The sequence below is a fragment of the Passer montanus genome, unplaced genomic scaffold, assembly GCF_014805655.1.
Source record: "Passer montanus isolate IOZ18808 unplaced genomic scaffold, ASM1480565v1 scaffold7, whole genome shotgun sequence".
NCBI classification, from domain to species: Eukaryota; Metazoa; Chordata; class Aves; order Passeriformes; family Passeridae; genus Passer; species Passer montanus.
In genome coordinates, this window is record NW_024372147.1 from 4717445 (window position 1) to 4744555 (window position 27111).

The 27111-nt window shown below is 40.3% G+C and overlaps 1 protein-coding gene across 7 annotated transcripts in view; it reads right to left on the reverse strand.

Annotated features, from left to right (window-relative positions):
- The window catches only part of LOC120512022 (transducin-like enhancer protein 4), a 97466-nt gene that overhangs the window by 27338 nt on the left and 43017 nt on the right, over positions 1 to 27111 (reverse strand). For 4 of the 7 annotated variants that reach the window (XM_039729865.1, XM_039729867.1, XM_039729864.1 and 1 more), the window contains 2 exons: positions 16271 to 16475; positions 15851 to 15867 (listed from right to left, as the gene is read on the reverse strand). In XM_039729865.1, the coding sequence (XP_039585799.1) occupies positions 15851 to 15867; positions 16271 to 16475 (222 nt within the window). The remainder of the gene's footprint in view (positions 1 to 15850; positions 15868 to 16270; positions 16476 to 27111) is intronic. The other 3 variants (XM_039729866.1, XM_039729868.1, XM_039729863.1) reach the window with 1 other exon arrangement.

Here is a 27111-nt window from a genome sequence, read left to right on the forward strand (position 1 = left end):
TGTCTTCTGCAAAATCATGCAAAGATTAGTCAAATGAAACTGAAAGTAGCTCAAAAGAAGTGGGTGGTCAAATTAGAAGCATGCACGTACTTGCCAAGAATGGGACTCAAAACCACTGCGAGGTTTCAAAAGGAAGAATTAGGTATAGACAGATCACAAAGTAACTGATGCTTCAGCTAAAAACTAGAAGTGGGGAGGCTGGAAAACTGTTTGTATTTTGGAAACGTAGGTTTAGTAGTCTGCTCTTTTGTCTGATCACATGAAGTCAATTAAGCCTCTTCATGCCTCAAAAAGCCAGATAATTTCAGAAGTCTAGAGGGTATTTCTTTCCCTTACAGGGTTGTTGTGAGGATTCATGGACTGAAGATTTGGAGGTACTCTGGTATCACCAAAATGGATCAATTACATATGCTAGACCAAAATTTAAAAATGAGGAAGGAATAATCAGCATTCCTTGTATCACAACACAACTAAAAGATTAGAGCAATCCAATTGCTGTAATAGAGTACCTGTACTAAACTCCAGAAACTATACAAACATAGACTTTAGCCAATTCTTAGTTTGCATAAATCTGTATGACACAGACATGAGAAATGTAAAAAAAGAAGTTTTTCTGCATTGTATGTAAAACTCCTCAGGCAAACTGTGAGAACCTAAAGTCACTACTTCCCAATGCATAAGATCTTCTCAAAGACAGCCAGATGTCAGATGAACCTCCCTGATTTCTGCAGAAATGCAGAGCCAGTCTTTCCATCATCACTTCGTTTACTATAACCCACCAGGTACAGTGTCTTTTATGGCTTTTTGCTATGCAGTTCTTGCACTTTAAGCACTACGTAAGTATGAAAAACAAACCCTGCCTGTGCTTTTCTGATTAAAATCCAATATAAATTATATTCAAAACAGTGCAGCCCTCTGGTTAATGGCAAGCTGCCAGTAAAGACCTTCTGTGGCTGAAGGATGTGCATGACTGATTTATGGCTTCATCTCTCTGCTACACTGTTACTTCTGTCTTACTTTAGTGTTTCCTATTACTGAATGTTCTTTCCCATATCCACTCTTATTCCTACTGGCCAGCTTAGAACTCCAGTTGTGTATTATCTCACACCAGACAGTGCAAAAAAATGCTGCCCCACAATGCATAATCACTTTGTGATTTCACCGAGTCTAATTCAATCTCCACCTATGTAGTATACCAGTTCTTTCCCTCCTTGCTTCACTCAACACTTCTGTTACTTCAATGAAAATTCATTCCAGAAGCACTTTCCTGCTTCCTGGTCTAAGGTCTGTGAAACTCCAGGTAAAGCAAAACCTGAGGCCCTTACAGATCTGCAGGCAAACCAGATTACCCTAATGAGCTAGCTCTAAGTACAGGGAAAAGTACATTTCACATGAAAACACAAAACTATCCAAGCCTGTCTAAAAAGTAAGGCAATGCCACAGAATGTTCAAAAGTTAGTTTTTGTGACTTCTCACACAATTTAGGTAATCCAAAACTGTGTTTCCCAAATGCTCTTCAAACACGATTATGGAATATATTTGTTTTGACTGGGCTTAAAGTCCCTGCATTTCAAAAAGTCCTCATTTTACCTTCAATCAAGGCTGAAATTTGCTATCATAATACCTTTAGCTCCCTTTAGAATTTATGCGTTGGTTATGCGTATTTCCCAAAAAGAAAAGAATTGGGGATTCATCATGCACAAACTGATATGTATAGTAACACCACTCCTAGTAGGTTTGCTAGAAATAGCTTGGTATTTCTACCCTTTGTTTTACTATTTGTAGGATTAACAACAAATTCAGGCCTGATCTCACAGTATTAATATCAGGGCAAAACACTTCTTGCTGATGTCAACATGGTTTAACACAACAAACATCCTACATGTTATGAGAAACTTTAGCAGTGACAGCAGTGAAAGGCAATCTCTTCCTTATCTTTTTTTGTGCTTCCCTTCTTTTCTTATCATGATGAGAACAGGAAAAATATAGCAACCATAACAAAGGGGAATAATGAAAACACAGACAATTACTCAAATTTGGTCCAGGAACACCATAATTACCTGGCTACTATAGCATTTGGTTTTAGGACAACTTGGAGATCCACAAAGGCAGGAGACAAAAAATACCTGCATATCACAACACTGGTACCCCAAAACCCTGTGGCTACCTCAGATACCAGCAGGTGCACATGTTACAGCAGAGGCAAGGAATACCTTTGTATGCCTTTACACAGCACTACTGAACAGCACCTTTTTCTTCCACTGCAGTGGAAATTCTGCTAATGACTGTAACAGTCACCCCTGTAAATGTGACTTGCCACTTTCCAGCTGATCTGCACAACACTCTGAAGTTGATCACTACAAGAAAACTACAGTCAAAATAACAAACATAAAGCATCTCTCCTGCCAAGTGGCAAGTCTTTCCATAAAAAAGAACCAGAATGTACGCTAACTTCCTCCACAACCAGCCAGCATAACCATATTTCACAACACATTAGATGCATTATGGGTCCCAAGCAAACAACACTTCTGAGGCACAAAACTCAAGTGCCAGAGATGGCTAGAGTAAACCTGCAGCTCCTCCAGGGCCAAAACTACCTTTTTGGTAGTTTTGGCAAAGATATCCTAATGTGATGCTATTCTTCTGCATCTATACTCTGCCATCCCTCAAGACTGACTTGAAAAGGAGGACAGCCAGAAAACTATGAGTCAGAGCTAAAAAGGTTAGTCTCTGGGACCCAGAAACCACAAGGACAAGTATTTCAGACATGTTTTTTTAAATGCTTTCTTTCTATCTCCTTCTTCTCTTCCTGAAGGACTAAATGTAAAATGAAATCATCTTACAGAAGGACAGCCGCTTCCCCCCTGTGCTCAATCATTCCAGTCACACTATGTTGTCCAGTAACCTGCATTGATAATTCCTCATGAATAAAATGCCAACATTATCATCCACAGCTATGTTGTTGACATGCATTTGTTATTTCACTAAAAATACCATTAATTTTCTGGCTTCACAACAGCTGAGCTACTCCCCATTTGAATATACAAAAGAGTATTTTGTTTAAACCAAATTAAAAACGTTCCAGTAAATGACTTCAATTTTGCTGGCTATACTACTTAGTGTATACCGCTCTATTTAAGCCTCTCTTTCCTCATCTCTAGCCCTTCTACACCCCCGTCCTTTTCTCTCTGGTTTGTTTTTTTTTTCTCCCCTTCCCTTTATGTACTTAATCCTTTCATTTCAGGAACTGGATTTTCCCAGCAAGACATCCAGTCAGAGAGAGCTTCAAAAACATAGTGCCAAGGAGTTAAGGTAATAGTGAAATTGCCTCTGCTCTGTTTTTATTCACCTGATTGCCAAAAAGTATTTATCAGTAAGGAAAGAAAGGGAAAGGGGAGGGAAAAGCACATAAATGCTGAATACACCTTCCGTTACCCATCCAGACAAAGTGCCGACATTCGCCATTTAAGTTGGAATGAATACCACCATTTCTGCCAAGCCCTCCTGGCATCTCACCACTTTATTTGTTCCCATTTGTATCTAATGCTTTTGTCAACAGTTCAACAAAAGTCAAAGCAAACAACCCACTACAAACACTGAGGGTAACAGCAACAAGCATGAATCCTTCACAATTATCCAGCCCAGCTGCTCAGTGCCTGTCCAGACTGCTTTCATTTACAACAGTGTCAACAAAAGGCTGAAACCCAATAACTAGGTGGGTCAATACTACCACTGTAAAGCCTCCAGAGAAGAAAATGCTGTTCTGCTGCTTAACTGCTTCAGCAAACATGCAGAATAATTCAGTTAGATAGACAAGTGCTTGCCTAATCATTTGTTGTGTGAATTATTCAAGGCTTTCCCTTCAAACTGCTAAATGATGGCTCTTCAAATATTTCCATGGAACCACCAGATGTCCTACAGGAGAAAAGGGAACATAAGGCACATTGTGACGTAAGAGAGGGCAATGGTAACCCATGATCCTGAAAAGCATTAATGTTTAGAGGAAACGCCTTCTTACACCTTGCTTCTGGTATAAAGAACACACAGCTTTTAACATACAAGTGTTAGGCATGCATCAGTTTACTAGCTGCTTGATCTCTATGCAGCATAATCAAGGTTGTGTATAATTTTTCTTCCTATTTTTCATGTGAATTGTAGAAGAGTTCTCTCCAGAGAGTATGTAAAGTGTAGGTAAAAATAAGCACAGCAGCTAGTCAGGTAAATGCAGAGAGGAAACATGCATTTATTCCCACATATCTCTCTTCCTCCACTGCCCCCCATGTTCATTTGACACAAGCCAAATGCTCACTCACCTTCTTCCCGAGGTTTCACACACCTGAACATAGGTTCATGTTTACAGTTTCAAAGAGCAGGACAAAGTAGTCTTACTGCATAGAACCCAGTGCTATGCATTACATGTTTTACTTTAATCACCATTTAAGTATGGGAAACAGCCACCTTCAGATGTCTGCTTCCCTGACTTTGCTGGCTTTTGTCACAATTGCTCAATTACATGAACGTATTATTTTTAAACTTTTAGCAAACTTAAAGAAAACGGGCAAATTAGGTAACAAATGGTGCTTGTTTTGATTTTATCTCATTACTGGCAAGAACAACCCTGGATATGAACAAATGTTTTTCTAGGACCAGTTTACATACACATCACAGTGCAGTGTTGTCCGTATCTTGGATATGTATCTTGAGCCAGAATACAATATCAAATACACTTATGAATATTTTATTTTTGACATCTACAGTAACAGTTGCGCACACTGAGTAACTAGTATTCCAGAGAGGATTCCTGGCAGTTTTAAGACTTAGAAAAAGAGTAAGAAAAATTCTCTCTGTATGTCAAATTAAAGAACATATTTTTGTTTTTATAATTAGAATCTGCAACATATTTTGTTTGCAAAACATGAGGCTTTGCAGTGATTGCACTGTAGCAATCTGGTGTTGTGTGTTGTCAACATGAGAGACTTCTTCTATCAAATAAAGTTTTCTTCCTCTTTCTGTTCAAAACAATCATAAAACATTTGTCTACTAAATAGCAGCAGCTCCACCACGCTGTGATCACCACAGCTGTTAGTACCCACTACAGCCCTACACTACTTGGTGGGAAACTTCTGTTAGATTTACTATTAAAAATCAGGTTATTGCTATTTGCAGTACTAAGTTTGTTTGTTAGTATTAACAGGACTGTAACAGTCATTAGCAGAATCTGTAAAATTGCTTAAGGTTCACGGAGACCAAAGACACAACAGAGAGGGTAATGTAGAGAGATACCGTACAACAGAAAACAGCTGGTATCAAAAGAGCTGTGACTTGTGCAGATTAAATGCAACAAACCTCTGATGCTGGATACACTAGAAACAATCTGATACTGAATACCCTAGAAAGTATGGGAAAGAGAGATAACATCACAATTTTTGATGGTGTATCCTCTTCCTCATCCAGCAGAATGCGAAGAAGCATTGAAAAAATGGCACCCCCAGCCTTTGCCATAGGTGAAGGTAACACTGCTAACCAGAAAACCTTCATAAAGCACACCAGAGCCCTACAGATCTGGAAAATAACTTTACTGCTTTCAAACTCCTGCAGTGCAATACAAAGCTTTTAGGCTACCCTAGATGGTGAGCACACACTACTTTTTCTAAGGGCAACAAACGGATCATGGACAGATACCTTTATGCTTAAGGTGGGGTCCCTTTGCTACTCTTCTGTCATTTATACATCCTGACATGGCACACAGAAAAATACTGTATTGCAAGGGAATGGCAGAAAAAGGTTTCTCTAACCTCACAATGTTTACTGCAATTTATTTTAAAAATATTGGTTTTAAATTATTCAGACACTGAATTCTTCTCATAAACTGCAGTATTGGACAGCAAGGCTCATTACAAAATAGTAGTTGCAGATCATAGCACAAAACTTTTCTCAAAGCAGGGAAGAAAAGCAAAACATTAATTTCTTTCAGGGTTAAAATAAATTGCAGTTTTATATTTTTAAAAGAAATGGAGAGGCAAGACAGAAGCAAAGCATCAACAGATATGGCTTCAACAAATATATCAGGGAGAAAGGAGAAATATATAAATACACAGGTACAATTACTACAAGCTAAATACAACAATTTCCTAATGCCTGGTATTGGAAGATCACAAGACAAAGCATTATGTTATTTAGGTCAGCCCTGGCTTTTCAACTCAATGTAACTAGTGATTTCTATACAGTCAGTCCACTTTGTAAATATAATAAAAAGAGAAAAGGACTCAACAATACTCTGTCATAGCTGAAGAGTTTTATGTTGTGTGTGGTCTGTGCCAAACACAAACCACACACATCTGCAGAAAACCCTTCTGGGGGACGCTGTAATTGGGAGACACCTCTCCTGGCCTTTTTTCCATATGCCTGCACCGCACATCTGCAGAACATGCCAGTCTGACAAAGCACGACCCTGCCAGCAAAATCAGTGTTATTGTTTATTTTTATTAATTTGCTATTTTTTATTTTGTCAAGATTAATATAGCAAAGAAAATACTGTACGCCCTCTTTCAAACAACAGAGTGGCTTGAAATATGCCAGCTTCTCTGAATGGTAAATCTATGGTAGACAGCTCACCCAGTTAATGCAAAAAAGGAACAACCCATGTTGAATCTTTTCCTTCTCCTACCCCTCCGCCCCACTTACTCATAAGTATGCATTAAGAACACTCCCACAGCTGTATTCACTGCCTCTTGAGTGGCAGAAAAACAGAGGTGCAGCTGTGTCGACTAATATTCGTATGCAAACAAGTAGCACTGGACTGGCTTCTATACCTCACTTAAAAGCTGCTTGGTACTCTTTGTTAAGTCTGCAGACCAAAAAGAAGAGATACAGAATAATCCACTGTCCTTTTAAAGCAATTAGCAGATTTAAGTGGCATTTCACTTCCAATACTTCATTAAAACACTGCCTGCATCCAGCAATTGCTGATGATAAAACATTTACAGTGTTCCCCCTACAGTCCTCCCTGAGACCTGGTGGAAAGCTGGGGCAAGCCCTGAGCTGGCAGCCAGCAGTCAGAGCCAGCAGCCAGCACAGCTTCTGGAACCAGCCGTGGAACCTGTACCGTGGTGCACCGCAGCAGGGGTGAGGGTGGCAGAAGGGAAGAGAACACCCGGCACCTAACAGGGAACTGACAGGAAGTCAATAACCCCTGTGCTAGTGGTCTCCATAATTCCTTCAGGAGGCAATGGAAAATACCATCTCCAGGATTTGCATCTCTTAAGCATGATTGTGGCTGGGTCTCTTGCCGGGTCAGCTGCTTCATTGCTGACTTTTGGCTACACGTCTCCGTTTTACGATTTATATGAGACTTTCTAGCCCTCAAGTTCTGTTTCTTCTACAGTCTTGTGACAGTGAAGCACACAAGTGATGAAGTCCAGTAAAAATTTCATGCGGACACAAGACTGTACTTCAATTTTCCTCTTGGATCACTTTTTCATGTAAGACCAACAAGCCAAACAATACCTCAGCTTAGGAAAATTACATTTTAAATTTCTTCCCCCAATGCACCCAAACGCAAGTTAACAGCATCCCAGAAAAAAGTGACATCAAGCTGAATTCCTTCAATCCCTTCATTGTTGGAAGCACTGCTGGGGAAGGACCTGGCTCTGGCTCCTCTGCCAGGAGCTTGGGGCATCCCTCGGGTACCCTCCAGCTCTAGCCCTGTTGCTACCAGCCAGCACAGCTCCACTGGTGCCAAGGAAAGAACAAACTAAAAAAGATTAATTCGCAGATGTTCATGCATTTCACACACAGGGTGCCCTGTGGTCTGTTGCCAGGGCAACGGGAGACCACCAGCGCGCGCTTTATTGGCTTTATGAAGTGCGTCTCGGGGGCTATAGTCCGAGAAATGCTGCATGATAATCTTCAGGCTTTTCAGAAGCCTTGTTTTGTGTTTATCCACATTTAACCCTCTGAGTGTTATTAAGAGCACCACTATGTCTGACATGACAAGGAACGTAGAGACTGGATGTGAGGAGACAAACACATCATCTCCATTTCCAGCCCAGAGACCCTGGAAAGCATGTCCTCAGCACCTGCTCCCACCTGCCCTGCACTGAAGTTTTCACCCACAGTCTGCAGGTAAGCTGGCAGGTAAGCTGTTGTAAGGCAGACCTCAGAACAGCCATGTCTGGGGACAAAACTGACATCAGAAAGTGCAGATGTAACAGAAGTGTCATACTAGACTAACAGATAAGTGATGGAAAGCATGTTTTCTCAGTAACTTCAAAAGAAGATTAAAAAGAATGAAAACCATTTCACCAACTTCTAGACACACGACACATGAAAAACCACACTTTTAATTGGAACCCCAATACATAACACCAGCAAACCACCCATGCCAAAACCTTTACCAAAATTTATAAATTCACATAGAGCACTTCCCTTCCTCTCCTTACTCCAGGCCAGTGTCAGGTGTCTCCCCTAGCTGTCCTCTCATCAGCCAAGGCAGGGCTGCAGATGGGAGGGGCAGGAGGGAACGGGGGTTAAAATCACAAATGACACAACACCCCAAGCAGCAGCAGCAGCCACCACTGACATCAAGCGCTAATCCAGCAGGAGAAGAGAGGCAGAAAGCAAGGGTGGCAGAAGGGATCAGTAGAAGAAACGGCTTGCATTCAGACTTGCAGGAGAAAGAGCATGCAGAGACAATCATTTCCTGGGAAAAGCTAAAGCCTAACGAGAATTTACTCTGCCTCCTTTATTCAGACAACCAACCCCTTTGTGGCAGGGGCTTCCTGACTGACAGGAACCCAAGGCTCTTTAATGGGATTTCCATATTATTTCCAACACCTGCCTATAAGTTATTTGTTTACATTGAAGAAGGCGAGATTCTCAAATCAGGCATCTGCTTCTGGTTCAGGCATATTTTAGGAAACCATGTAGAAAGAAGCTTTGTTGCTATGGAGACATTTTTATTTTCTTCCCTTAGTTGGATGAAAAACATTAGCATTTCCAATTTTTTGTTCTTCAAAAGGCCAAATGTCGCCTAACAAAAGACAGAACTTTTCAAATTGCTATGCAGAATAGGCTAATCGAGCTTTAGATATTTAATTAATTATTCAACTCAATTAGTGCTGTACCAAAGAGAGGCAGGAAACAGTGCAATTTTCCTGCAAACTTCCCTCAATGGCCAATTCCTGCTGGCCGGTCTAATTGCTTTTTCCCTCAAAGCACAGCTAAAACTTTGTAGTTCATGTTGCACTCAACAATCTTGAATAACAACTTGCATATCAGTCAGACTACCCATTTCACTAAATTCATCATCTTGGACTAGGAATGTGTTCCTTTCCCAGTGCCAGAAAACAAATACGAAGAGCCATACAAATATACTATTAGCATTCAGTGACTTCACCCATATGACAGAAACTTCCAATGCATGTCATACATGTCACTGAATCCAGAAGGCACACTCCTTCCGTCCGTTTAGTAGATAATCTGCATGCCCAAGGAATCCGTTGAATCATGTAAAAATAAGGGATGTTTCAAGTTACTTTGGACCTGAGGGCTTTAATGAGAAAATCAAAATGTTAGATGTTCAAAAAAAAAAAAAAACCCGCAAAAAAAGGAAAAAAATCACAGCAACCAACAGAAATCTGTAAGTCAAAAACCTAGTCTTTGTCCCACTTTTGACAAAAATTGATACGTTTATTTTTTTCCCATTACATTGACAAACATCTATGTAACTTGACCTCTAAATGTGTTCCTCATTCCAATTCATCCACCATGAGTAAACTAGTGTAAGACATGAATTCCAGCATGTAAAGTACGATTTTAATTTCATGCTTACAATGCTTGAAGAGATAGAATAAACAAATTAATTTCCTGCCTTTACTTCTCTTCTCCCAGTTATTATATTGTCAAAGTCTTTACACTGGAGACCTTTCCACCCACCTCCTCATTCCAGCAAACTTCCTCTTCCTACTCTATGATGTGAAATCATAATCCTGTGTTATCAACATCACAGTCTGTTGCCATGGAAATAATTAGACATGACTGCTCAGGTTAGAAATTACAGTCCATGTATGTATTTGCCTTCTGGGTGAAGAGAGCATCTGGAGAGAGAATATTTGAGTTACCCTACATCACCAAGTGGCAATATAAAAGTTTGACAGTGGGATGCACTACAGGAATTTGACCAAATGTGAGCACACCACTGAGTAAAAATCACCCTGTGGTAACATGCAGAAAGATGTAAGAAAGGAGGACAGTGTGCCATTAATAGACAGAAGTGGGTAGAAAGCTATTGGGTAAAAGAGGTGAAGCCATCAAAACTAGCAGAAGCAGCTAATTCTTTGATGCCAGTATATATGCTGTCACTTTCATATGAATATGAGTACTCTACACTAAATTAAACTTCCCAGATGACCTCCTGAAAAAGACTAAAGATGTGATACTGCATGAATGAAAGAAATTTAAAGCTCAGTTGGGGCAGGGAGGAGAAAAGAAGAAAAAAACACAGCAGGGAGACACACACTTGAGGTTTAGTTTCATGTTCCTTTTAAAAACCACAGGGCTTGAATCACATACTACAAGTTTAGCCATGAAAATGTTATTAAGAAAAAAATGCAGTGCCAAAAAATAAGCTCCATAAGATAGACTGAGACAACAAACAGGACCTTGCTAATTAATATTTGTTCTGCTTCGGCAGACAGTTACTGGATGAGACTGCAACAAACAAGCATGTCTCACCCAATCACATCATTAATCCACTCACGTTCACCACCTGAGGACCAGCTATGCCCCTCAGATATTTATTCATCTGTTCCACAAACAAACAATTACAACACATTTTCTGGAATTAGGGCACCTGTTACATTCAGCACAGCTTACATGCCCAGAGGCAGATATCAATTAATACTGAAAAAAATTACTGTATCAGAAGCCAACAGAAGTTACTCGTCATTATTTGGTAATGCTACCCCCAAAACACCCACGAACATCAAAAACACACCTCTTTGCAGAGCAGTGTAGTTCAAATCCGCTCTGTTTAAAACTACCGCTTCATCATAGCAGAAAGCAAAATACATGCAATGCTTCATTCCTGCACGGCAAAATGTACAAGCAGAATCCATGATATCAGTCTGAAATCTCTGCATTTTAACAAGCCTGTCAAATGCTTTTTAGCTGAATGGTGATTAATTGGCCAAATAACAAAATTATCAGGAAATAAATTCTGCAAATTTCTTCAAGTTTGTAACAGGTAACCACTTTTTTTTGGCTTGTTTAATAGACACAATGCAGAGACATTTGGCAGGACACTCATGCCTCTAGAAGAAGTCCCATTTAAAAGAAATCTGATAATTAGGGCAAAGTCCACAGAATTAGGGCAAAGTCCACATAACAGCAGCTAATGTGGTGTTCCTCTATCAGCAGAACAAAGTCAGCAACATAAATTACATTTGGTAATATCCAGAAGTCTTACATTAGATGTTGGGGGATTTTTATTTTAAAGTATCTTATACTTTCAGAAGTGCATTCACACAACTCCTCCAAGCATCAGGTTACTCACAGATTCAGGAGTGAGCAGCCTACTCACAACTAAATGAAAACAGGTCTAAACACTTAATAGTGGCTAACAGCTTGAGAAGCACTGGAGCACCTGCTACCACAAATGTAAATGCAATGTGCGAATTACATTCATCCACTTTCCCTGTATCGCCCACATGTGTAATTATTAGCTTTCACACAGATTAAGGCAAAAGTAATTTTATTTCTAAATTCACCTCAATTTGCCCTGACAGACTTCTCCCAATTCACCGGCATGTTGGCCAGAAGTCTACCCCAAAGCTCCATTTGATGCATTATTTCATATCTTTTCTTCTGAAATTCTTTTTTTTTCCCCCAGAGAATCTCCAACTAGCTCTTTTATTTCTGTCACAAGACTGCAATTTTCAATTATTGGCACTTGTTACTGCTGAAACAGATCAAAATGAAAAAAGGTTTCATCACCTTGGCAAGTCTCTGCCCCAAATAATTTTAAAATCAGATAAAGAAAAAACCCAACACCAAAAAACAACCCAAAGAAACAAACCAACCAACCCCAAAAGAAAGGCAACGCACAATAGGCATATAAAGAACAAGAGATCTACATTAGAAGTGATAAAAATTTACACACATTGGATCCTGTGTGTGAATCCACATGTTTCAGGAGACTCTGAGGTTCTTGAACAATCTGCTCAGGGACATCCAGGCTACCTCTGGCAGGCACACAGCCCAGCCAGCTTCTGGGAGCTCTTTCATTCCATTTGCTGCACTGAGAGTTATGGGAAGAGAGTGCCAGCAGTCCACCACTTTCTGTCAGGTGGAACTTTTTTACACAAGATGTTTCCACAGCTTCTCCAAAGAGAATGAATTAGAAAAGGAACTTTGTTAAGCACAAGAGAAACTTTTGCCACATTCGTCCAAGAGATGACACTGGGGCTGGAAAGAAGGATGTGCCTCCTGCACCAAGAGTTCTCAGAGGAGGTGGAAAAAAACTTGTGCAATTTGCAAGAAAGAATCCACTTAAAACAATAATATTTTCCCTTTTTTTTTCTCTTGTAAAAAAAAGAAGTTTAATGGCTTTGAAAAGGAGACACACCAAGTCCTCCATGAAAAGCTGTGCAGTTAACTGCAGAGCTGTTTGTCTTTCTGTCTAAACACATTATATTCCTTCAGAGCCCTTAAGCCAGGGCTGCACTTAGAGCACAGCTCTGGCACATGCCACCCTTCCCTTCCTTCTGTCCGCTCCACAGCCTTGCCATTGCACAAAGAGCACTCCCATGACCCAGTTTACTGCATTTAGAACTTTCCCATACCTCAAACTTTGCAAAGAATTTGGAGGACTGGATCCAAGAAGAAATCAAAGAGCTCCCAAACCTGCCCTTCTCCACAGAGCTTGCTGTGTCAATGCTGATCTATTATTTAGGAACAGTTCCTCATGTTATCTGTAGTTGACTACTCAGTGTCAGCAGTGAACTACTCAGTCAGGGGAGGTGCTGGGCAGGATCAGGCATAACATGTCATGTCTGGTAGAGTGATGCAAACTGCCATTTCCCTGGCCTGAGCTAAGAGAGGAGTCAGGACCGGCACAGCTAGAGACAGCAAGTTTCAGCAAGAAAACTGCTCAGCAAATCCAAAGCGATCTAAGTACTGGCAAGAAATGGGTCATTCCAAATTCATTTCTTTGTAGAAATGGGTACTGTACCTTTGTTATCTGAATTGCACACTAAAGCGTAAATTTACAATTCATGAGCTATTTTAAAATCCACCCTGCTTAATAATCTATATCAGCAAGAAAACACTTTAAAGTGTCTCTCACAATTAAACCCAGGCACAACCTTATATAAATCAAAATTTTGCTACCATATCAAAACGTTACACTGGGGCTGTATAACATTGCCCATATCCTCATTACATGCTACACTAATTACTACCAGCAGATTCAGAATTTTCTGCACATTAGAGGCTTTTAGAGGAGCTATAAAAAATTTCAGGCATCATTAATTTAAATTTGTATTGAAATTTCCTTTTGACAGATGGCCAAAAATTACTTACTATTTAGAGTACCAGAGCCTGCCTGTTTGCACATTGGAAGAGAAAAGGGAAAAATTAAAAGGAAGAAGGAAATTTATGTCACGTTCATCACCTGTTAAATGTTAAGGAGCATTATCCTGCATGAATAAATTATTTCATACAAGCACACAGACTCCAGCTGGTTCTGGCTGACAAAAACTGTCTCAAGTCACACGGCAGACAATCATAAAAAGCCTCTCTTAACCGGGAACCACTTAAGGGAGGAGGGATCGATTGAACAAGCAACTAACTGCTACTCTGGGCATCACTGAAAACATTTAAGGAAATTAGCAAACTATTTCACCTTGCAAAGCTGGCAGTAAGCCTCATAATGCTGACACACAACCTGAGCACCGTGCAAGACAAACATCTACTTATCATTTCAAAGCAAACTGCACAAAGTAGATGCCCTTCATTCCTTCTAGAAGCTGTATGAGTAATGGCACTTTTGAATCAATCTCAGAAAAAATCAGCCTTTTCAGTACAAATGCTCACCCTAATATCAATGCCAGCATAAACACCCCAACACCTCACAAATGTTACAGAAACATGACTAGCATATATTGTTCAGAAACAGTGAATGGCATATATCAGCAATTCTCCTCAGTCATTTTCTTGAATGAAATCATCATGGTTTCAGCTATAAAGATAAGCAAACTTACTCAAGCAACCACATGGGTTTGTGCTCTCACAGTTAGGTATCCCCCCCACTCGCATCTGTGAGCTTGAGTGCACGAAGAAGGAAATGGACTAAACTTATCTGTTCACAATGAAGACTGGGTTTTCTAGGGAAATCATCATTAATGTGTGCTCCCACCTTATTTCATTAAGCAGTATTAGCAGTTTCCAGTCCTTGTGACAAAGAGGCTGACAAGAAATTCAACAGGCTGTTGTCTTACGTCGGCAGATAGACAGCTTCAGTGCCTTTGCTGCTCACGGTGACAACTGACAGTTCCTGTCAGCTCCCGGTTGTTATGCAGAGCCATGTGTGTAACAGCAAAACTGACAACTATTGGCTCGGTTGCGCTTGGCTGGGACATGTTAGGAGTGCCAGTGGCAGAATGGGTGTGCTGGGACAGGCTGTGGGACACATTCCCCCTGTAGCTGCCAAAGAACCAAGGTGTCAGCTCTTGTGTCAGGCCTGGATGGACAGGTCTCTAGTGGGGGCAAAGCCTGTGCCCAGAACCATGCTTCTCCCAACACCATAAAGGGAACACTAGTAATATCTGCCTGACAACATCCTGCTGATCTTGTCTAATGCACACTAGACTCATGCTGTGAACCTCTCTTCCATCACTTCCCCAACCCCAAGAATATATTATATCTTCCTAAAAAAAGCACCACTAGAAACTTGAAAAACTATTTCTAAGTGCTCCATGAGGTTGATACAGGTCTTGCCATTTCTAAGAGAAGCGTATCTTTCTTTTCACACACAGCAGCACCTAATAAGGTTTGATCTTGTGTTTCTGAAAACTGCGCAAACTAGGAGAGCACACCCATCAAGGAAGAGGACAGGACATCTCTCCATCTGCAGCATTAAAACCCCAGGAGTCCCTGAAAGACCCTGATGGCTACCAGTATGGAAAAGGATGTATGTCACTGAATCATACTTGTATGACTGAATGCTCAAAATTATACAAGCTGCAAGGGATGTTATTACATCCACTTATGAACATCACCTTACACGGGATACAGATATGCTGCAGAGTCACTCAGAACCTGCAAATTAATTTTTGGAAAAGGAAAGCAGAATCCTCAGTGCAAGCTTCAGTACCACATTCATCAGGGTAGAGGGAAGGGCAGGTCACTCCACTCCAACTACAGGACAGCAGGCAGCACTCTGTATCTCCCCCTGTGAGCAACAGAGCTCTCCTTCTTCAACAGCATTATAAGGAAATACCAGAATTACAATATAGAGCATCCAAATGAATTTAGACTACTGGCTTATTCTGTCTGTCTGAAAAGCTTGGACACAGACCCTGAACAGACCTTGCTTTCCACCCAAGAACAGCCTTAATGCTTTTCCAGTAAATTCACTGGTCATCATGTTGCCTGCAATCCTAGCTGCCCCACTACCAGCCATTGCCTAGATGTGACACACAGGCTATGCAGGGTGCTGCCAACCAACACAAGCATCACAATCCAGTTCCAGTTTGTGACTTTTTCCACACTCTGTGCCACGCTTCAGAAAAATGCAGTGTTCACACAGCTCTGTCGAGCTACCCTTTACACCCACGAAATGGAATCCTACCTTGATGGAGTCTCTGTCTGCATGCAGAGCAGCGCCCATGTGTAAGGAGGGGGAGTTATAGTGGCAGGGGATGGGCATGTGGGGGAAGAAAGAAAGAGAAAAATACTAGTTAGTTTACATAAAATTATACATTTATCATACTCCAAAGAAAGAATCCTGATGTCTGTTAAATAATATATTGCACAGATGTTAACTTTTCTGTACAGTTAATTATTAATGTGGTACAGCCAGATTTATAAAACTGGATTTCTAGCATTTGAACACAATTTCTGGTTACTACTAGATAATAAACACTGAAGTAATTAGCTAGGAACTCTTCTGAAAATTGCTCCTCCCTCCCCACCTTTGCTTGCTTTAAACAGGGGAATTTAAAGAAAGAAGAAGGAAACCAAAGCCAAACACTCCTCTGGCAGTGCCTACCTCTTTGGTGATCATTATCATGGTGCTTCTTCTCGTCTTTAATTGGGAGGTGGGACTGCCCCCCCAGTGCACTGGAGAGTGCCAGGAGACCAGCACTGCTGCCAATGGGTGGGATGGCTGGAGGCTGCAGGCCCGAGGGGTGCGGAGTGAGTGGCACAGGAAGACCATGTCCATGTGACAAGTGCTGGGCTTGGAGTTGTTGCTGCTGTGAAAAACAAAAGCCAGATATTGAATTTGTTCAGGGAGCTGGGGATTATCTAATTGATCACCTGCATCAACCGTGACTGATCAGATCAATCAATGCATCTGATCGATCCAAGATATCAATGCTCACAAACATTCTGGTGCCTTAAAAATGTCCAGATGTTTGGACACAACATATTTGGTAAAACTCAGACTGAACTGGAAAACAACAACAACAAAAATTTGGTGATTTTTTTATTTTTTGACAGAAGTATTATGCTTTTCTCTTTCTAGTAGAAACGCACCATGTACACATCTAATCAAAACATACGTAACTGCACAAGCAGTTATATAATGAAAAAAAAGCTGAAAATTGAGAAAATTAGTGTTAAACAGTTCTCCCAGCGCTACTGCACAGCATGCAGTGAAAGTTAATTTGAAAGAGAAAACCTGAATTAACAATCCAGAAAAGGAAACTGGTTGCAGCCACCGTTTTAAGCCCTTTAAGTGTCCTCAGCGGTACTTGAGCAAATTACTAAAGAAAATCTAATGTAGCAAGGCTTGGGTCCTCCTGTAGGCTTGCTCAATAATGCTGAAATAATTGGGCACTCTGTGCACGTTTAGTGATGCTCGAATGAAAAGCTAGAGGCCTGCCCTTGTACTCTTCTCTAGCTGCTGACTCTGTGTTGTGACAGGTTTATTTGAGTGGGACTGTGATGCATGCACCAGTAACTGCACTGACAAGAGTTTAAAGTCATTTTTACCAGTACACTGGCAACACATAGAGAAAGCCCTTGAGAGGTTCGAATTGGAGTGCTTGACCTCAACCAGGGCTGCATCAAGCTCTGTGCTATACTAACCAATGTAGGGTAGACAGACTGTTGCTATTTGTTGGAAAGGCAGCGGAAAAAAACCCTGACAAATCAACAACAAAAACCAAACAGGTGAAAAAGTTTAGTTTAATATATCCCAAGAGAGATCTCTTCAGGTTTAAGACTTACACACTAACCATCCAACTAATTCCTGTTCATAGAAAAGCCAGTTTACCCTGGAATTTTCATTTTCAAGCAGTTATTGCTCAGGACAAGTCAAATCCTAAGTCTTCTAGGATTGTTCTCTCCCACTCGCATGTCTGTACACTGGACTTTAGAAGAATCAAAAACTTAACTTGCTTTGTATAAAACCATTCCACTTAAAACTTCTAAGACTTACTTATATAAGAGTGAGCTGAAAGTAAAAGGATGCAAGTCACAGCACACTAGATAATCCTTGCAGCACACTTTACACAGAACTCCCTTGACACCCCACCCTGAAAGTACAGATCTTTCTCTACTGCTTGGAAATAAACCTCATGCAGCGGAATCAGACTGGCAGTGGCATGCACACATCACCTAATCCAGACCAGTACTAGAGAAAATAGGGCAATGACCTACAAGAAAGCTATGGGGGAATAAAAATACAGAAGAGGGTGGGAGGCAGACACCAGAATCAAAACCAAACAACAAAACCCCAAAAAGAACATTCTTCCAACTGGAAGAAGAAGGAAAGGGTGAATCTTTTTCCTGCTTGCAAACCCATGTCATTCCAGCAGTTGTTCCTTCTTGCAGAACGCATCAAACCCTTTTTGCTTGCTTGATGCTTTTATGGCAGTATGCTTCATTCTTCAGAATATTAAATTAACTACAATGAAACAAAGCAAGAGAAAATATGTATTGTTTAGCTTCAGGGTTTGAATGAGGCTGCCTTACACCAACCTGGAATGCCTGACTTGGGGAGGGAGGAGAAGAATGAGCAAAAGAAAAGGGATGAACGGAATAATCTGTGTTCTGCTACCTGGTTTTGAGCAAGGAATTTCCTATTCCTATTTGATAATGTGCTACAAACCACAGTATGAAGACCTCTGTCTGAATCTGCCCGTGGCTTAAAGTAAAGACTTTGAGAAGAGCCTGAGAATATCAACAGTGAGCTTTCTCCTTGTTAACTCTTATATTGTCAACTGAAGAGGAACACTCATTACACTCTACTGTACAGTCCATACAGATCTGCCAACTGACCTTCCCAATCTGCACAATATGACCTCCTCTATGGACATAGGATGGTTTCCAAAGAGCTGGAAGAAAACTGCGCTGTGAACGTAATACCCATTTTTACTTCTCTTTGATAGGAATCTCTCTACATAGCTCAGCAAGACAACAGCACAGACTGAAGCTTGGATGTACTGAATATCATTAATGACTCAGACATAATATGGTGTTTAAGAGTAGCAGCCTAGCAGCTTGAGATCACCCAGAACAGCTGGACTGCGCCAGTCCCTCTTGCCCAAGAATTAAAGTGTTTTCACTGCAAGTTGAATTGCAGAGAGCTCTGAAAATAACTGCAGAGAGCGGGGAATTAAAAACCCTAACCCAGAGCCTTTCTGCCATAGAGAACTTTTCTGAAGAGACCAAGTTCTTACATTAGAAGTAATGGGAACCTGAAATCTGGTAAGAACATGGCCTCAGAAGTGACAAAGTGTCACTCACTGATGCAGTAGAATTTTAGTGTCATTAAGTCACTTTGTAACAGCAGAAAGAAAATACTTTGGTATGAAAACGAGACTGCAAAATAAGTCTAAGCTAACACCCAAAATTTCAGCATAGCACCACATCCTATGCCACACAAGGATAATACTGCTGTATACTGTTAGATGGGGTGGGAGTAAAACTTCAACAGACAGAGGATCGTGGACTAGGACTGTATTGGCACGGGAAAGACGATGACCTCCTCCAATAAAAGGAGCAATGCTGAACACCAAAAATGAGGCACTGGTCCAAAACCAGAAAGGAACCAAATTCAAGTGAAACACTTGGTAGGCTTTTGCTCTCAAAATATGTAAGTGGAAAATGAAATAAAAGGTATATAATCACTTATAATTAATAATGCTGTTTGCTAATAGGCTTAGTCAAGAAGGTAAAGATGAAGTGACATTTCTGTCATTTCCTATTACTGTATTCAAATACCCACAACAACAACCTGACTTTTGTTTTTCCCTTGCTTATGGACATCACTGGTGAGCATCAGGTGACCTACATGCAGCTTTCTTTGAATGGAAAGTTATAGAATAATGGGCAATTCCTTAGCCCACTGGGCATGAGATTAATGCTACCAAGTGGTAAAAAAAGGGTGATCTCTAGTCATCAAAATGCCAAAATTATGGAGACATAAGTATGGAGATAGTTACTCTCCATACAAAGAAATATTCCACTATGAGAAAAGTTCACACTTGTTTCTGCCTGTAGCATGAATTTAGATCATAAAACCTGACCCAATTTAAAAACTTGCAAGGAAAGCCTGAAAATGAGCCAACTGAGCAACTACACAATTTTTTTGAAGTTGCTGTAATGCCTTCTTTTCCCCTTCTCCATCTTCTCTGTAATTTTTTATCTTTGGTCATGTTATTTATAAACTCCTAGCATGTGTAGCATGTGGTTAACTTCAGACATTCCCATCACAGTTGACTACAGGATGCATAAAGTCAAGCATACATCTTCAGCATTAATGCATAATAGGTGAAAACTTGGAAAGGCAGACTTTATGATGCTGTAAATTTTCCAGAATTATTTGAAGATAAAAACATCAACAGTTACTAGGAAGAAATATACCCTATGGAATTACAAAATAGATTGCAATGTTTTTAAGGAGCATTCAACACACAAACAAAATATAAGAGCACAGGGTAAACACAGCAATCAGAAAGAAGCCAAAAAAGAAGACTGCATTCTTTTTAGTAATAAGTTTAGGAAGATGGTAATTTAAATCAGCTGAGTAGTAAAAACTGAAGTAAAGCTTTCAAAACACATTATCGCACGTCAAATAAAGATAACATCTGGCTGCTACTAATGGTATTTTCTTTTCTGTATATTCTTCTAGGCTGTGTAAAGTAAGGAATAAAATAACTCCAAAGTCACATGTACACAACTAGGTAAAAAAGATTTGCTGAAGGTTTTTATCTGAGTAACAGTAATTTTTAGAACCACCATTCTAAATGTTGATGCTTACCTTAATTCTTTTCCCAACACATCTTAAGAGATCAACTTTTAAGTAAAATGTGATAACAAACCCACTAACAAATTAGCTTTGAATGCTCTCTTGTTATAGTCAGCACATTCAAAGCCTATTTTCCTGGAAGAGGTTCAAGTTTTTACTGGATACTTTCCAAGCAGCTCGTGTTGCAGTAATCTACCACTTTCCCTCTTACAGACCCTGGGAAGTCACGGCCATTACTCAAACAACCTGAATATAGTACTCTAACCTGAAGACATTTCTAATGTTAACAAACAAACAAAATGTCTCAAAAAGTTATTTTCTCTCTTATATTTTTACACATGTTCATTACTCGTATTGCAACACTGCTGGGAGAGGACCTCAAAAAATCTGAATCAAATGGTTTCACTGTTTGTTTGAAATGAGTTAAGTGATGTGGTTGGTTGCTCAGAGTGAATCATTAGTAAGATAGCATACAGACAAAACAAAACCCAAGATGAAGAGGAAACAAAGACATAAAAACAATGGTTCAAGAGTACACAGTATCAATGTCAGTGGTTTGAAAACCAGCAAAGGCAATTCTTTGGCACACAGAGTTACGAGTGTACTTAAGATGATATGAACTTTTATCGGTTGTTCCTGGTTCACACCCTTGACATGATCTGCACTGTTTGTACTTCCTTTGTATTGTTCTCTCTCTGCTGGCAGATAGTTTTTCTCATGTCATGATACCAAGACACCAAAACAGCCCACAAAGAGAGTCATATAGCAGTTCCTCCAGTGGAATGGTTCTGGAGCTATATGGATATATACCATATAATAGATTTGCATAAAGAAACAGCGGTACTGATGCAGAGTAGAACAAATTACTACCCTTACTCTTCAAAGGGAGAGTGAGCACTTTCAAAACTATTACAGTGCCCAGAGTAAAAAGAAGATCCTGATGGGAATCCTACTATAGACCACCAAGACAAAGAGGGAGATGAAATACTCTATAAGCAGAATTCTCACAATCATAGGCCCTTCCCCTCATAAGGGATTATTACATTACAAGATGCCTGCTGGAAATACAACACAACAGAGAGGAAACAGTCCAGGAGGTTCCTAGAGGACAATTTCCTGACACAGTAAGGATGAGGGAGACAACAAGGGCTGGGGTCCCACTGGACCTGCTGTTTGTGAACAGAAAAGGATTAGTGATAGATGTAGTGGTCAGAGGCCATCTTGGCCCACTCTGGCTGAAGGCAGAGTGGCTGGAGACCTGACTGGTGGAAAAAAACCTGGGAGTGCTGGCTGACAGCAGCTGCACATGAGCCAGCATGTGCCCAGGTGTCCAGGAAGGTCAACAGCATCCTGGCCTTTATCAGCAATAGTGTGGCCAGCAGGACCAGGAAGGGATCATTGCCCTGTACTCCCACTGGTGAGGCCACACCTGGAGTTCTGTGTCCAGTTCGGGGCCCCTCAATTCAGGAAAGACATTGAGGTGCTGGAGTGTCTCCACAGAAGAGCAACACGGCAAGTGAAAGGGTCCAGAACACAAGTCCTGTGATAAGTGGCTAAGGCAGCTGGGGCTGTCTGGACAGGAGAAAAGGAGGCTCAGGAGACATTATCATTGTCTACAATAGCCTGAGAGGAGGTTCTACTGCAGCAGGAGTAATTTTCTTCTACCAGGCAACTACTTATTGGATGAGAGGAAACGGCCTCAAGTTGTGCCGTTTAAATTGGATATTAGGAAAAGAAAAAACCCTTGTTTCCGTCACTGAAAACAGGGTCGTGCATTGGAACAGGCTGCCCAGGGAGGAGGTAGAACCACCATACCTGGGGAAGCACTCAGAAAATCTTCTGGATGTGGCACCTGGGAACATGGTTTAATTGTGAACACAATGGTGCTGGTCTGATGATTGGATTCAATGATCTTAGAAGTCTTTTCCAACTTAAAAAAATTCTGTGATTCTATGAAATGTATCAGCAATTAGTGGAACTCTTAAGTGCTCAGATGCACCTGATCTACTAGAAAATTTGGATGTGTCTGTTCACAAAGGGGAAAGAACACAGACCTTAAAAATCTAGGATTAAGAATGAAAAATGATGAAAAAGGAGAGAGAATAAGGAGCAGACTAGTAATAATAATAATAAGGATAACAATAATGCTTTTCTTTTTCCCTTTTTTTTTTGTAAGAATCAAATGCCATGCTACTTGCTCTCTAAGATTCAGCAATTTATGTCTTTGAGGATGCTGATTCCACAGAAGGAAAGTAAGCTCTACTGACAAAACTAAAGGGAAGGAAAAAATCAATAGCTGTCATTAATCAGAAGAGGAGCATTTAGAGCTCCTACATAAATAACAAAGAAACCATCAGAATCATATCTCTACAAATTGCTTCAAAGATCTTTTAAGTGATCTAGGAACAAAAAGTCATCTCCCAAATCATATTGTGAGATGAAAGGCAATATATGCAGAGCACATTTCCGTTCTTAATCATATATATGGGAACATCTGTCAGGATACATGTTTCACCATTTGTCCTCCCTTCCACTCTAATGACTATTTTTCACCCAGAGAAACAGCATAGATAGTGGACAAAAAATTAATATAAGCTACTAACAAATAAAAGATTCATGGCCAAAAATTGGACATAGTCTTATAAAGGGAAAAACCTAGTCCTCTGCGAAAAGGCTAAGTTCACCTTCCCACAGTATTAGAGTTCAGTAGTTCCTTCTTCTCATTGCAGGACTTTACATCAATTTCACACTGGAGGTGGAGGGAGGAAGAATTAAACTCTTCAAAATCACTTTCTATTGTCATTTAATAAAGGGCAGAAATTACCACATAAATCACACAACTTAAAATCTCTTCTTCCTTCTCCCCCATCAATTTCTATTTAAGGTAAAGAAAATCCACATCTGCCAGAAAAGGCAGAAAGCACAAATCATAAGCTAAAGGCCTTGCCAGTGGTGTCATATGTGCCTTGACATACCAAACCTCTGCTTCAAAACCTTTTCACGCAGACCAGTGTAAAAAATAACAACGGCAGCAAATCTGCATTTTCTGCTATGTATAAACAGATGGTAAAATTAATCTCTGGAGAAGTAGGTGCACACTAAAGTTCACGTACCTTATTTTCCAAATGCTCCACTAATGTCCTATCCATAGACACTGGGAAGAGATTTTTTTTCTCCTCTAGACTAAAAGTAAAAAGAGAGCATCTCTGTTGGGACTTTGTAAATTTTAGTCCTTTCCTTTAGAAATGAGAGTAAAATTTGTGCTTTTCCCAGCCAACTTCTAAATAATCTTCTAGGGTCACCACAATAAATAGTTTCTGAAAACGTGGGCTAAAAAGCGAAAAAGTTACCATCTGAGATGTATCACAAATCAAACAATAAAAGCTAGAAGTTAAGCAATGGCACTGGTCACAGAGAGATTCAAGTGGCGAAATCTATATGCAGTTCTATTACCAGATCTTTTAAATGTGGCAACTATAATTCACTTCTAAGATTCTTCACAAGGTATGGTTTTAGAGCTATGTAATACCAATATAAAATAGAGGCATGTTACGCACCTCACAGATATATTTCTCTAATGCATCTTATCAAGTCAATCCTTACCAAGTCAAATTTCTACACAGCAGTTACTGAGAAGCAGAGATTCCTTAAGTCTAGGTGCAAACACCATGCTTCTTCATGCTTACAGCACACAAGTACACACTGTGTTGGATTTCAGCAAGTTGTCTTTCCTTGAGATGAAAACCTGGGCTGTGCAAACTGATCCATTCTTTCCAACACATTCTGTGCCTTTAAAGATGGCCATTTCTGGTACAGCTGTGGTTCTGTGCAGAGGACTGTACTGCCTGCTCTTCTCAGAGGTGAGCAGCCTCTTCCCACAAGTGTTAGGACATGTGGATACCATTACCTCTCTCCAAGCAGATTTCTTACTACTGTGAGATGTAGTGTTCTGCCTCTTTAATGTAGTGCCCATTAGCCAGGTAACTGAAACTTGAAGTGTATTCTTTTGCTTTAGTGCAGTTTCCTAGATACAGCGGCTTTGATAAAGGAAGGTCTTGACAAGGATCAAATCACCTGGATTTAAGTTGCAGCCCCAAGACTGTGGAAGGACCACTTGCTCTTTTTGCCTTAGCCTCTTTAAAAAGCATAACAGGGAAAGCAGTAGACCTCTGTTCCACAGACATTCTTTGAGTTAGCTCATCAATATTTGCGATGCATTCATATACCCAAGGACATGACTGTGAAGAATTCACCAAGCAATAAGCACGTAACTGTTTTGCTAATAAAAATCAAACATTCTGAAATATCAGACACTATAAGACCTCCTAAATTCCCTCTTCATCGATGAACTTAACATGATGAAATACTCTACTTGTGTAGTACTTTACTGTCCATCCCAGTTAAGCAATAGAGCCCTTGCTCTGGTCCCACATTTAAGACTGAAGACATGAAAAGTACTATTCACCCATGTGAAGCAATGCAAACATTTACCTGACCCACTCTACAATACACTCCTGGTCCTCATTCATTGCTGTAGGCAGCAGCCTACGAAGTGTGGTTGGGAAGAAGCCTAGGTGGCAAATACATGACTTTGTTTAGGGGTGGTATCAGAACTCCTGTAGTATGAAACCATGATATAACAGCACCTTTCTTTAGGCCATGCTGTACAGTAAGGATACCCATTTAAATAGACAGCATTGCCACTGAGTACATAAACATTGCTGATTTTGCAGTCAAGTGGTTTTGGAAAACCCCTGACTTTAAAACCTAACAGATAAGACTTTTTTTTTTTTTTTTCCTAAAGAACTGGTATAAAGTTAACACTGAAGGCAATACACACCATATAATAGACCAACATGGAACACAATACATCTGTATATGGTTGGCAACGTTTCCCCTCACTGGAGTATATAGACCCTGCTGGCAACAGTTTTGTCTGCTTTCTACAGCGTGTGAAGTGAAACCACACAAGTGTAAGTCATAAATAAAATATTGCATATGTTCATGTTACAGAATATCACAAAAATTCTCTGCAAGTCTCTTCATATCTGCACTGATTAACCCTGATTTAAAAAACAAGATACAGTGGTCACCCAGCTTTGACACAAGCATCTGTAAAACCTTGAGAAACGTGGAGGCCAACGTCAGCTCTTCTGCCTGATGAGATGTGCGTGGCACAACACTGGTGTCATACACGTTTAGTTAAGCAGAACGAGCAAAGGCCTCTGGCACCAGCATATTGGCAGTGAGACGCTGTAAGTGGTCAGCACTTCACACTGCAACACCACTGACTGCTCATATAGTGATAGACCAATTTAAACTCAACTAGCTACTACAGCTACTGAGAATAGGACAAAAAGCAGACGACAGCGGCAGCCCACTTGAAGTGTAGCAACAGTATTTAAAATCCATCCTCGGCAATACGGAACCTGGAAAATATTTACATTCCAATTAATTCCCTCAAAAATTTCTAAAAAGATAATTTTCAGTTTCTTTAAATGAAGACACTGCATATGGAGGAGATTTATTTAAATTAGACCTCACCTTCAAGGCTCTCTCGAGGCTGGCACATGGGAATAAAGGAACAAGATGATAAATTCCTCAAAAACACCTCTTTGCAACCAAAAAACAGGGTATCTTTAACTTAGCCAGACTTCAGGTGAGTAATTCAAAACCAAAAGTGCTCACCCAAAAGCCTTCTATAAATCAACTTCAGCCACTAGAGAGGATCAAAATATTTGCAGGACCACATCACCACTCAATAAAAATATCAGCAAATGAGTAATTAAATGAAGAGCAATGAATTTCAACATTTCTTTAGGATACACAAATAAACATAATTCCAAGCTTATAGCTGATAAGTCAACCTCTGCCGTCCCACTTTAACAACCTGTGTACAATATACAGCAGACCACCAACTTGTTTTACTGAATTTAAACTTCAGCCACTGCTTATCACATCTTGAATGAAGAATACAGAAGGGCTGGAGAAAGAAGTGACTGCTGTTCCCATGCTACAACACTTTTGTTCTAACTGCCCTCACTCATCCTCCCTGACACCACCATTTCTGAATGCACACACCTGGGCAGGAACAACTTTTCCATACAAACTGAGTGTACTGGTTCAAGCAGAAAATCCTCACTCCTCCTCACAGCACCCACAGTCACAGGAGCCAGAAACAAGGCACCATCTGAGAGGAGCAGGAGATGCTTCTGCATGTTAAGCAGCATTTGGCATCTGCAGCCCTCGACAAGGCAGCACGGCAATCATGGCAGGCACGGAGGCCAACTCTCCATTTCAAGTTTTGTGTACTTATCTGCACCACACTGCATTCTCTGCACACAGAGGCTTCTGTGCCTATTTTCTAAACAGCTGTTGTTCTCCAGAGCTGTAAAACAATCACTCTCTTGAAAGCAAACAAAAATTATGGACCTTTTGAGATGGGTCAAACAAACACCTTGGCCTCAAATACAGGGTAGAAATAGTGAAAAACAGTGCATTTAAGAAGAAACATTTTAACAGAGCAATTATATGTGATAAGACAGAAGGAGTCCTTTCTTTCAGTAACTGCCATTTGCTTATTTTTTAAGAAGATAATAAAAGTGGCATGATAAAACAAAATGCTTAAAAAT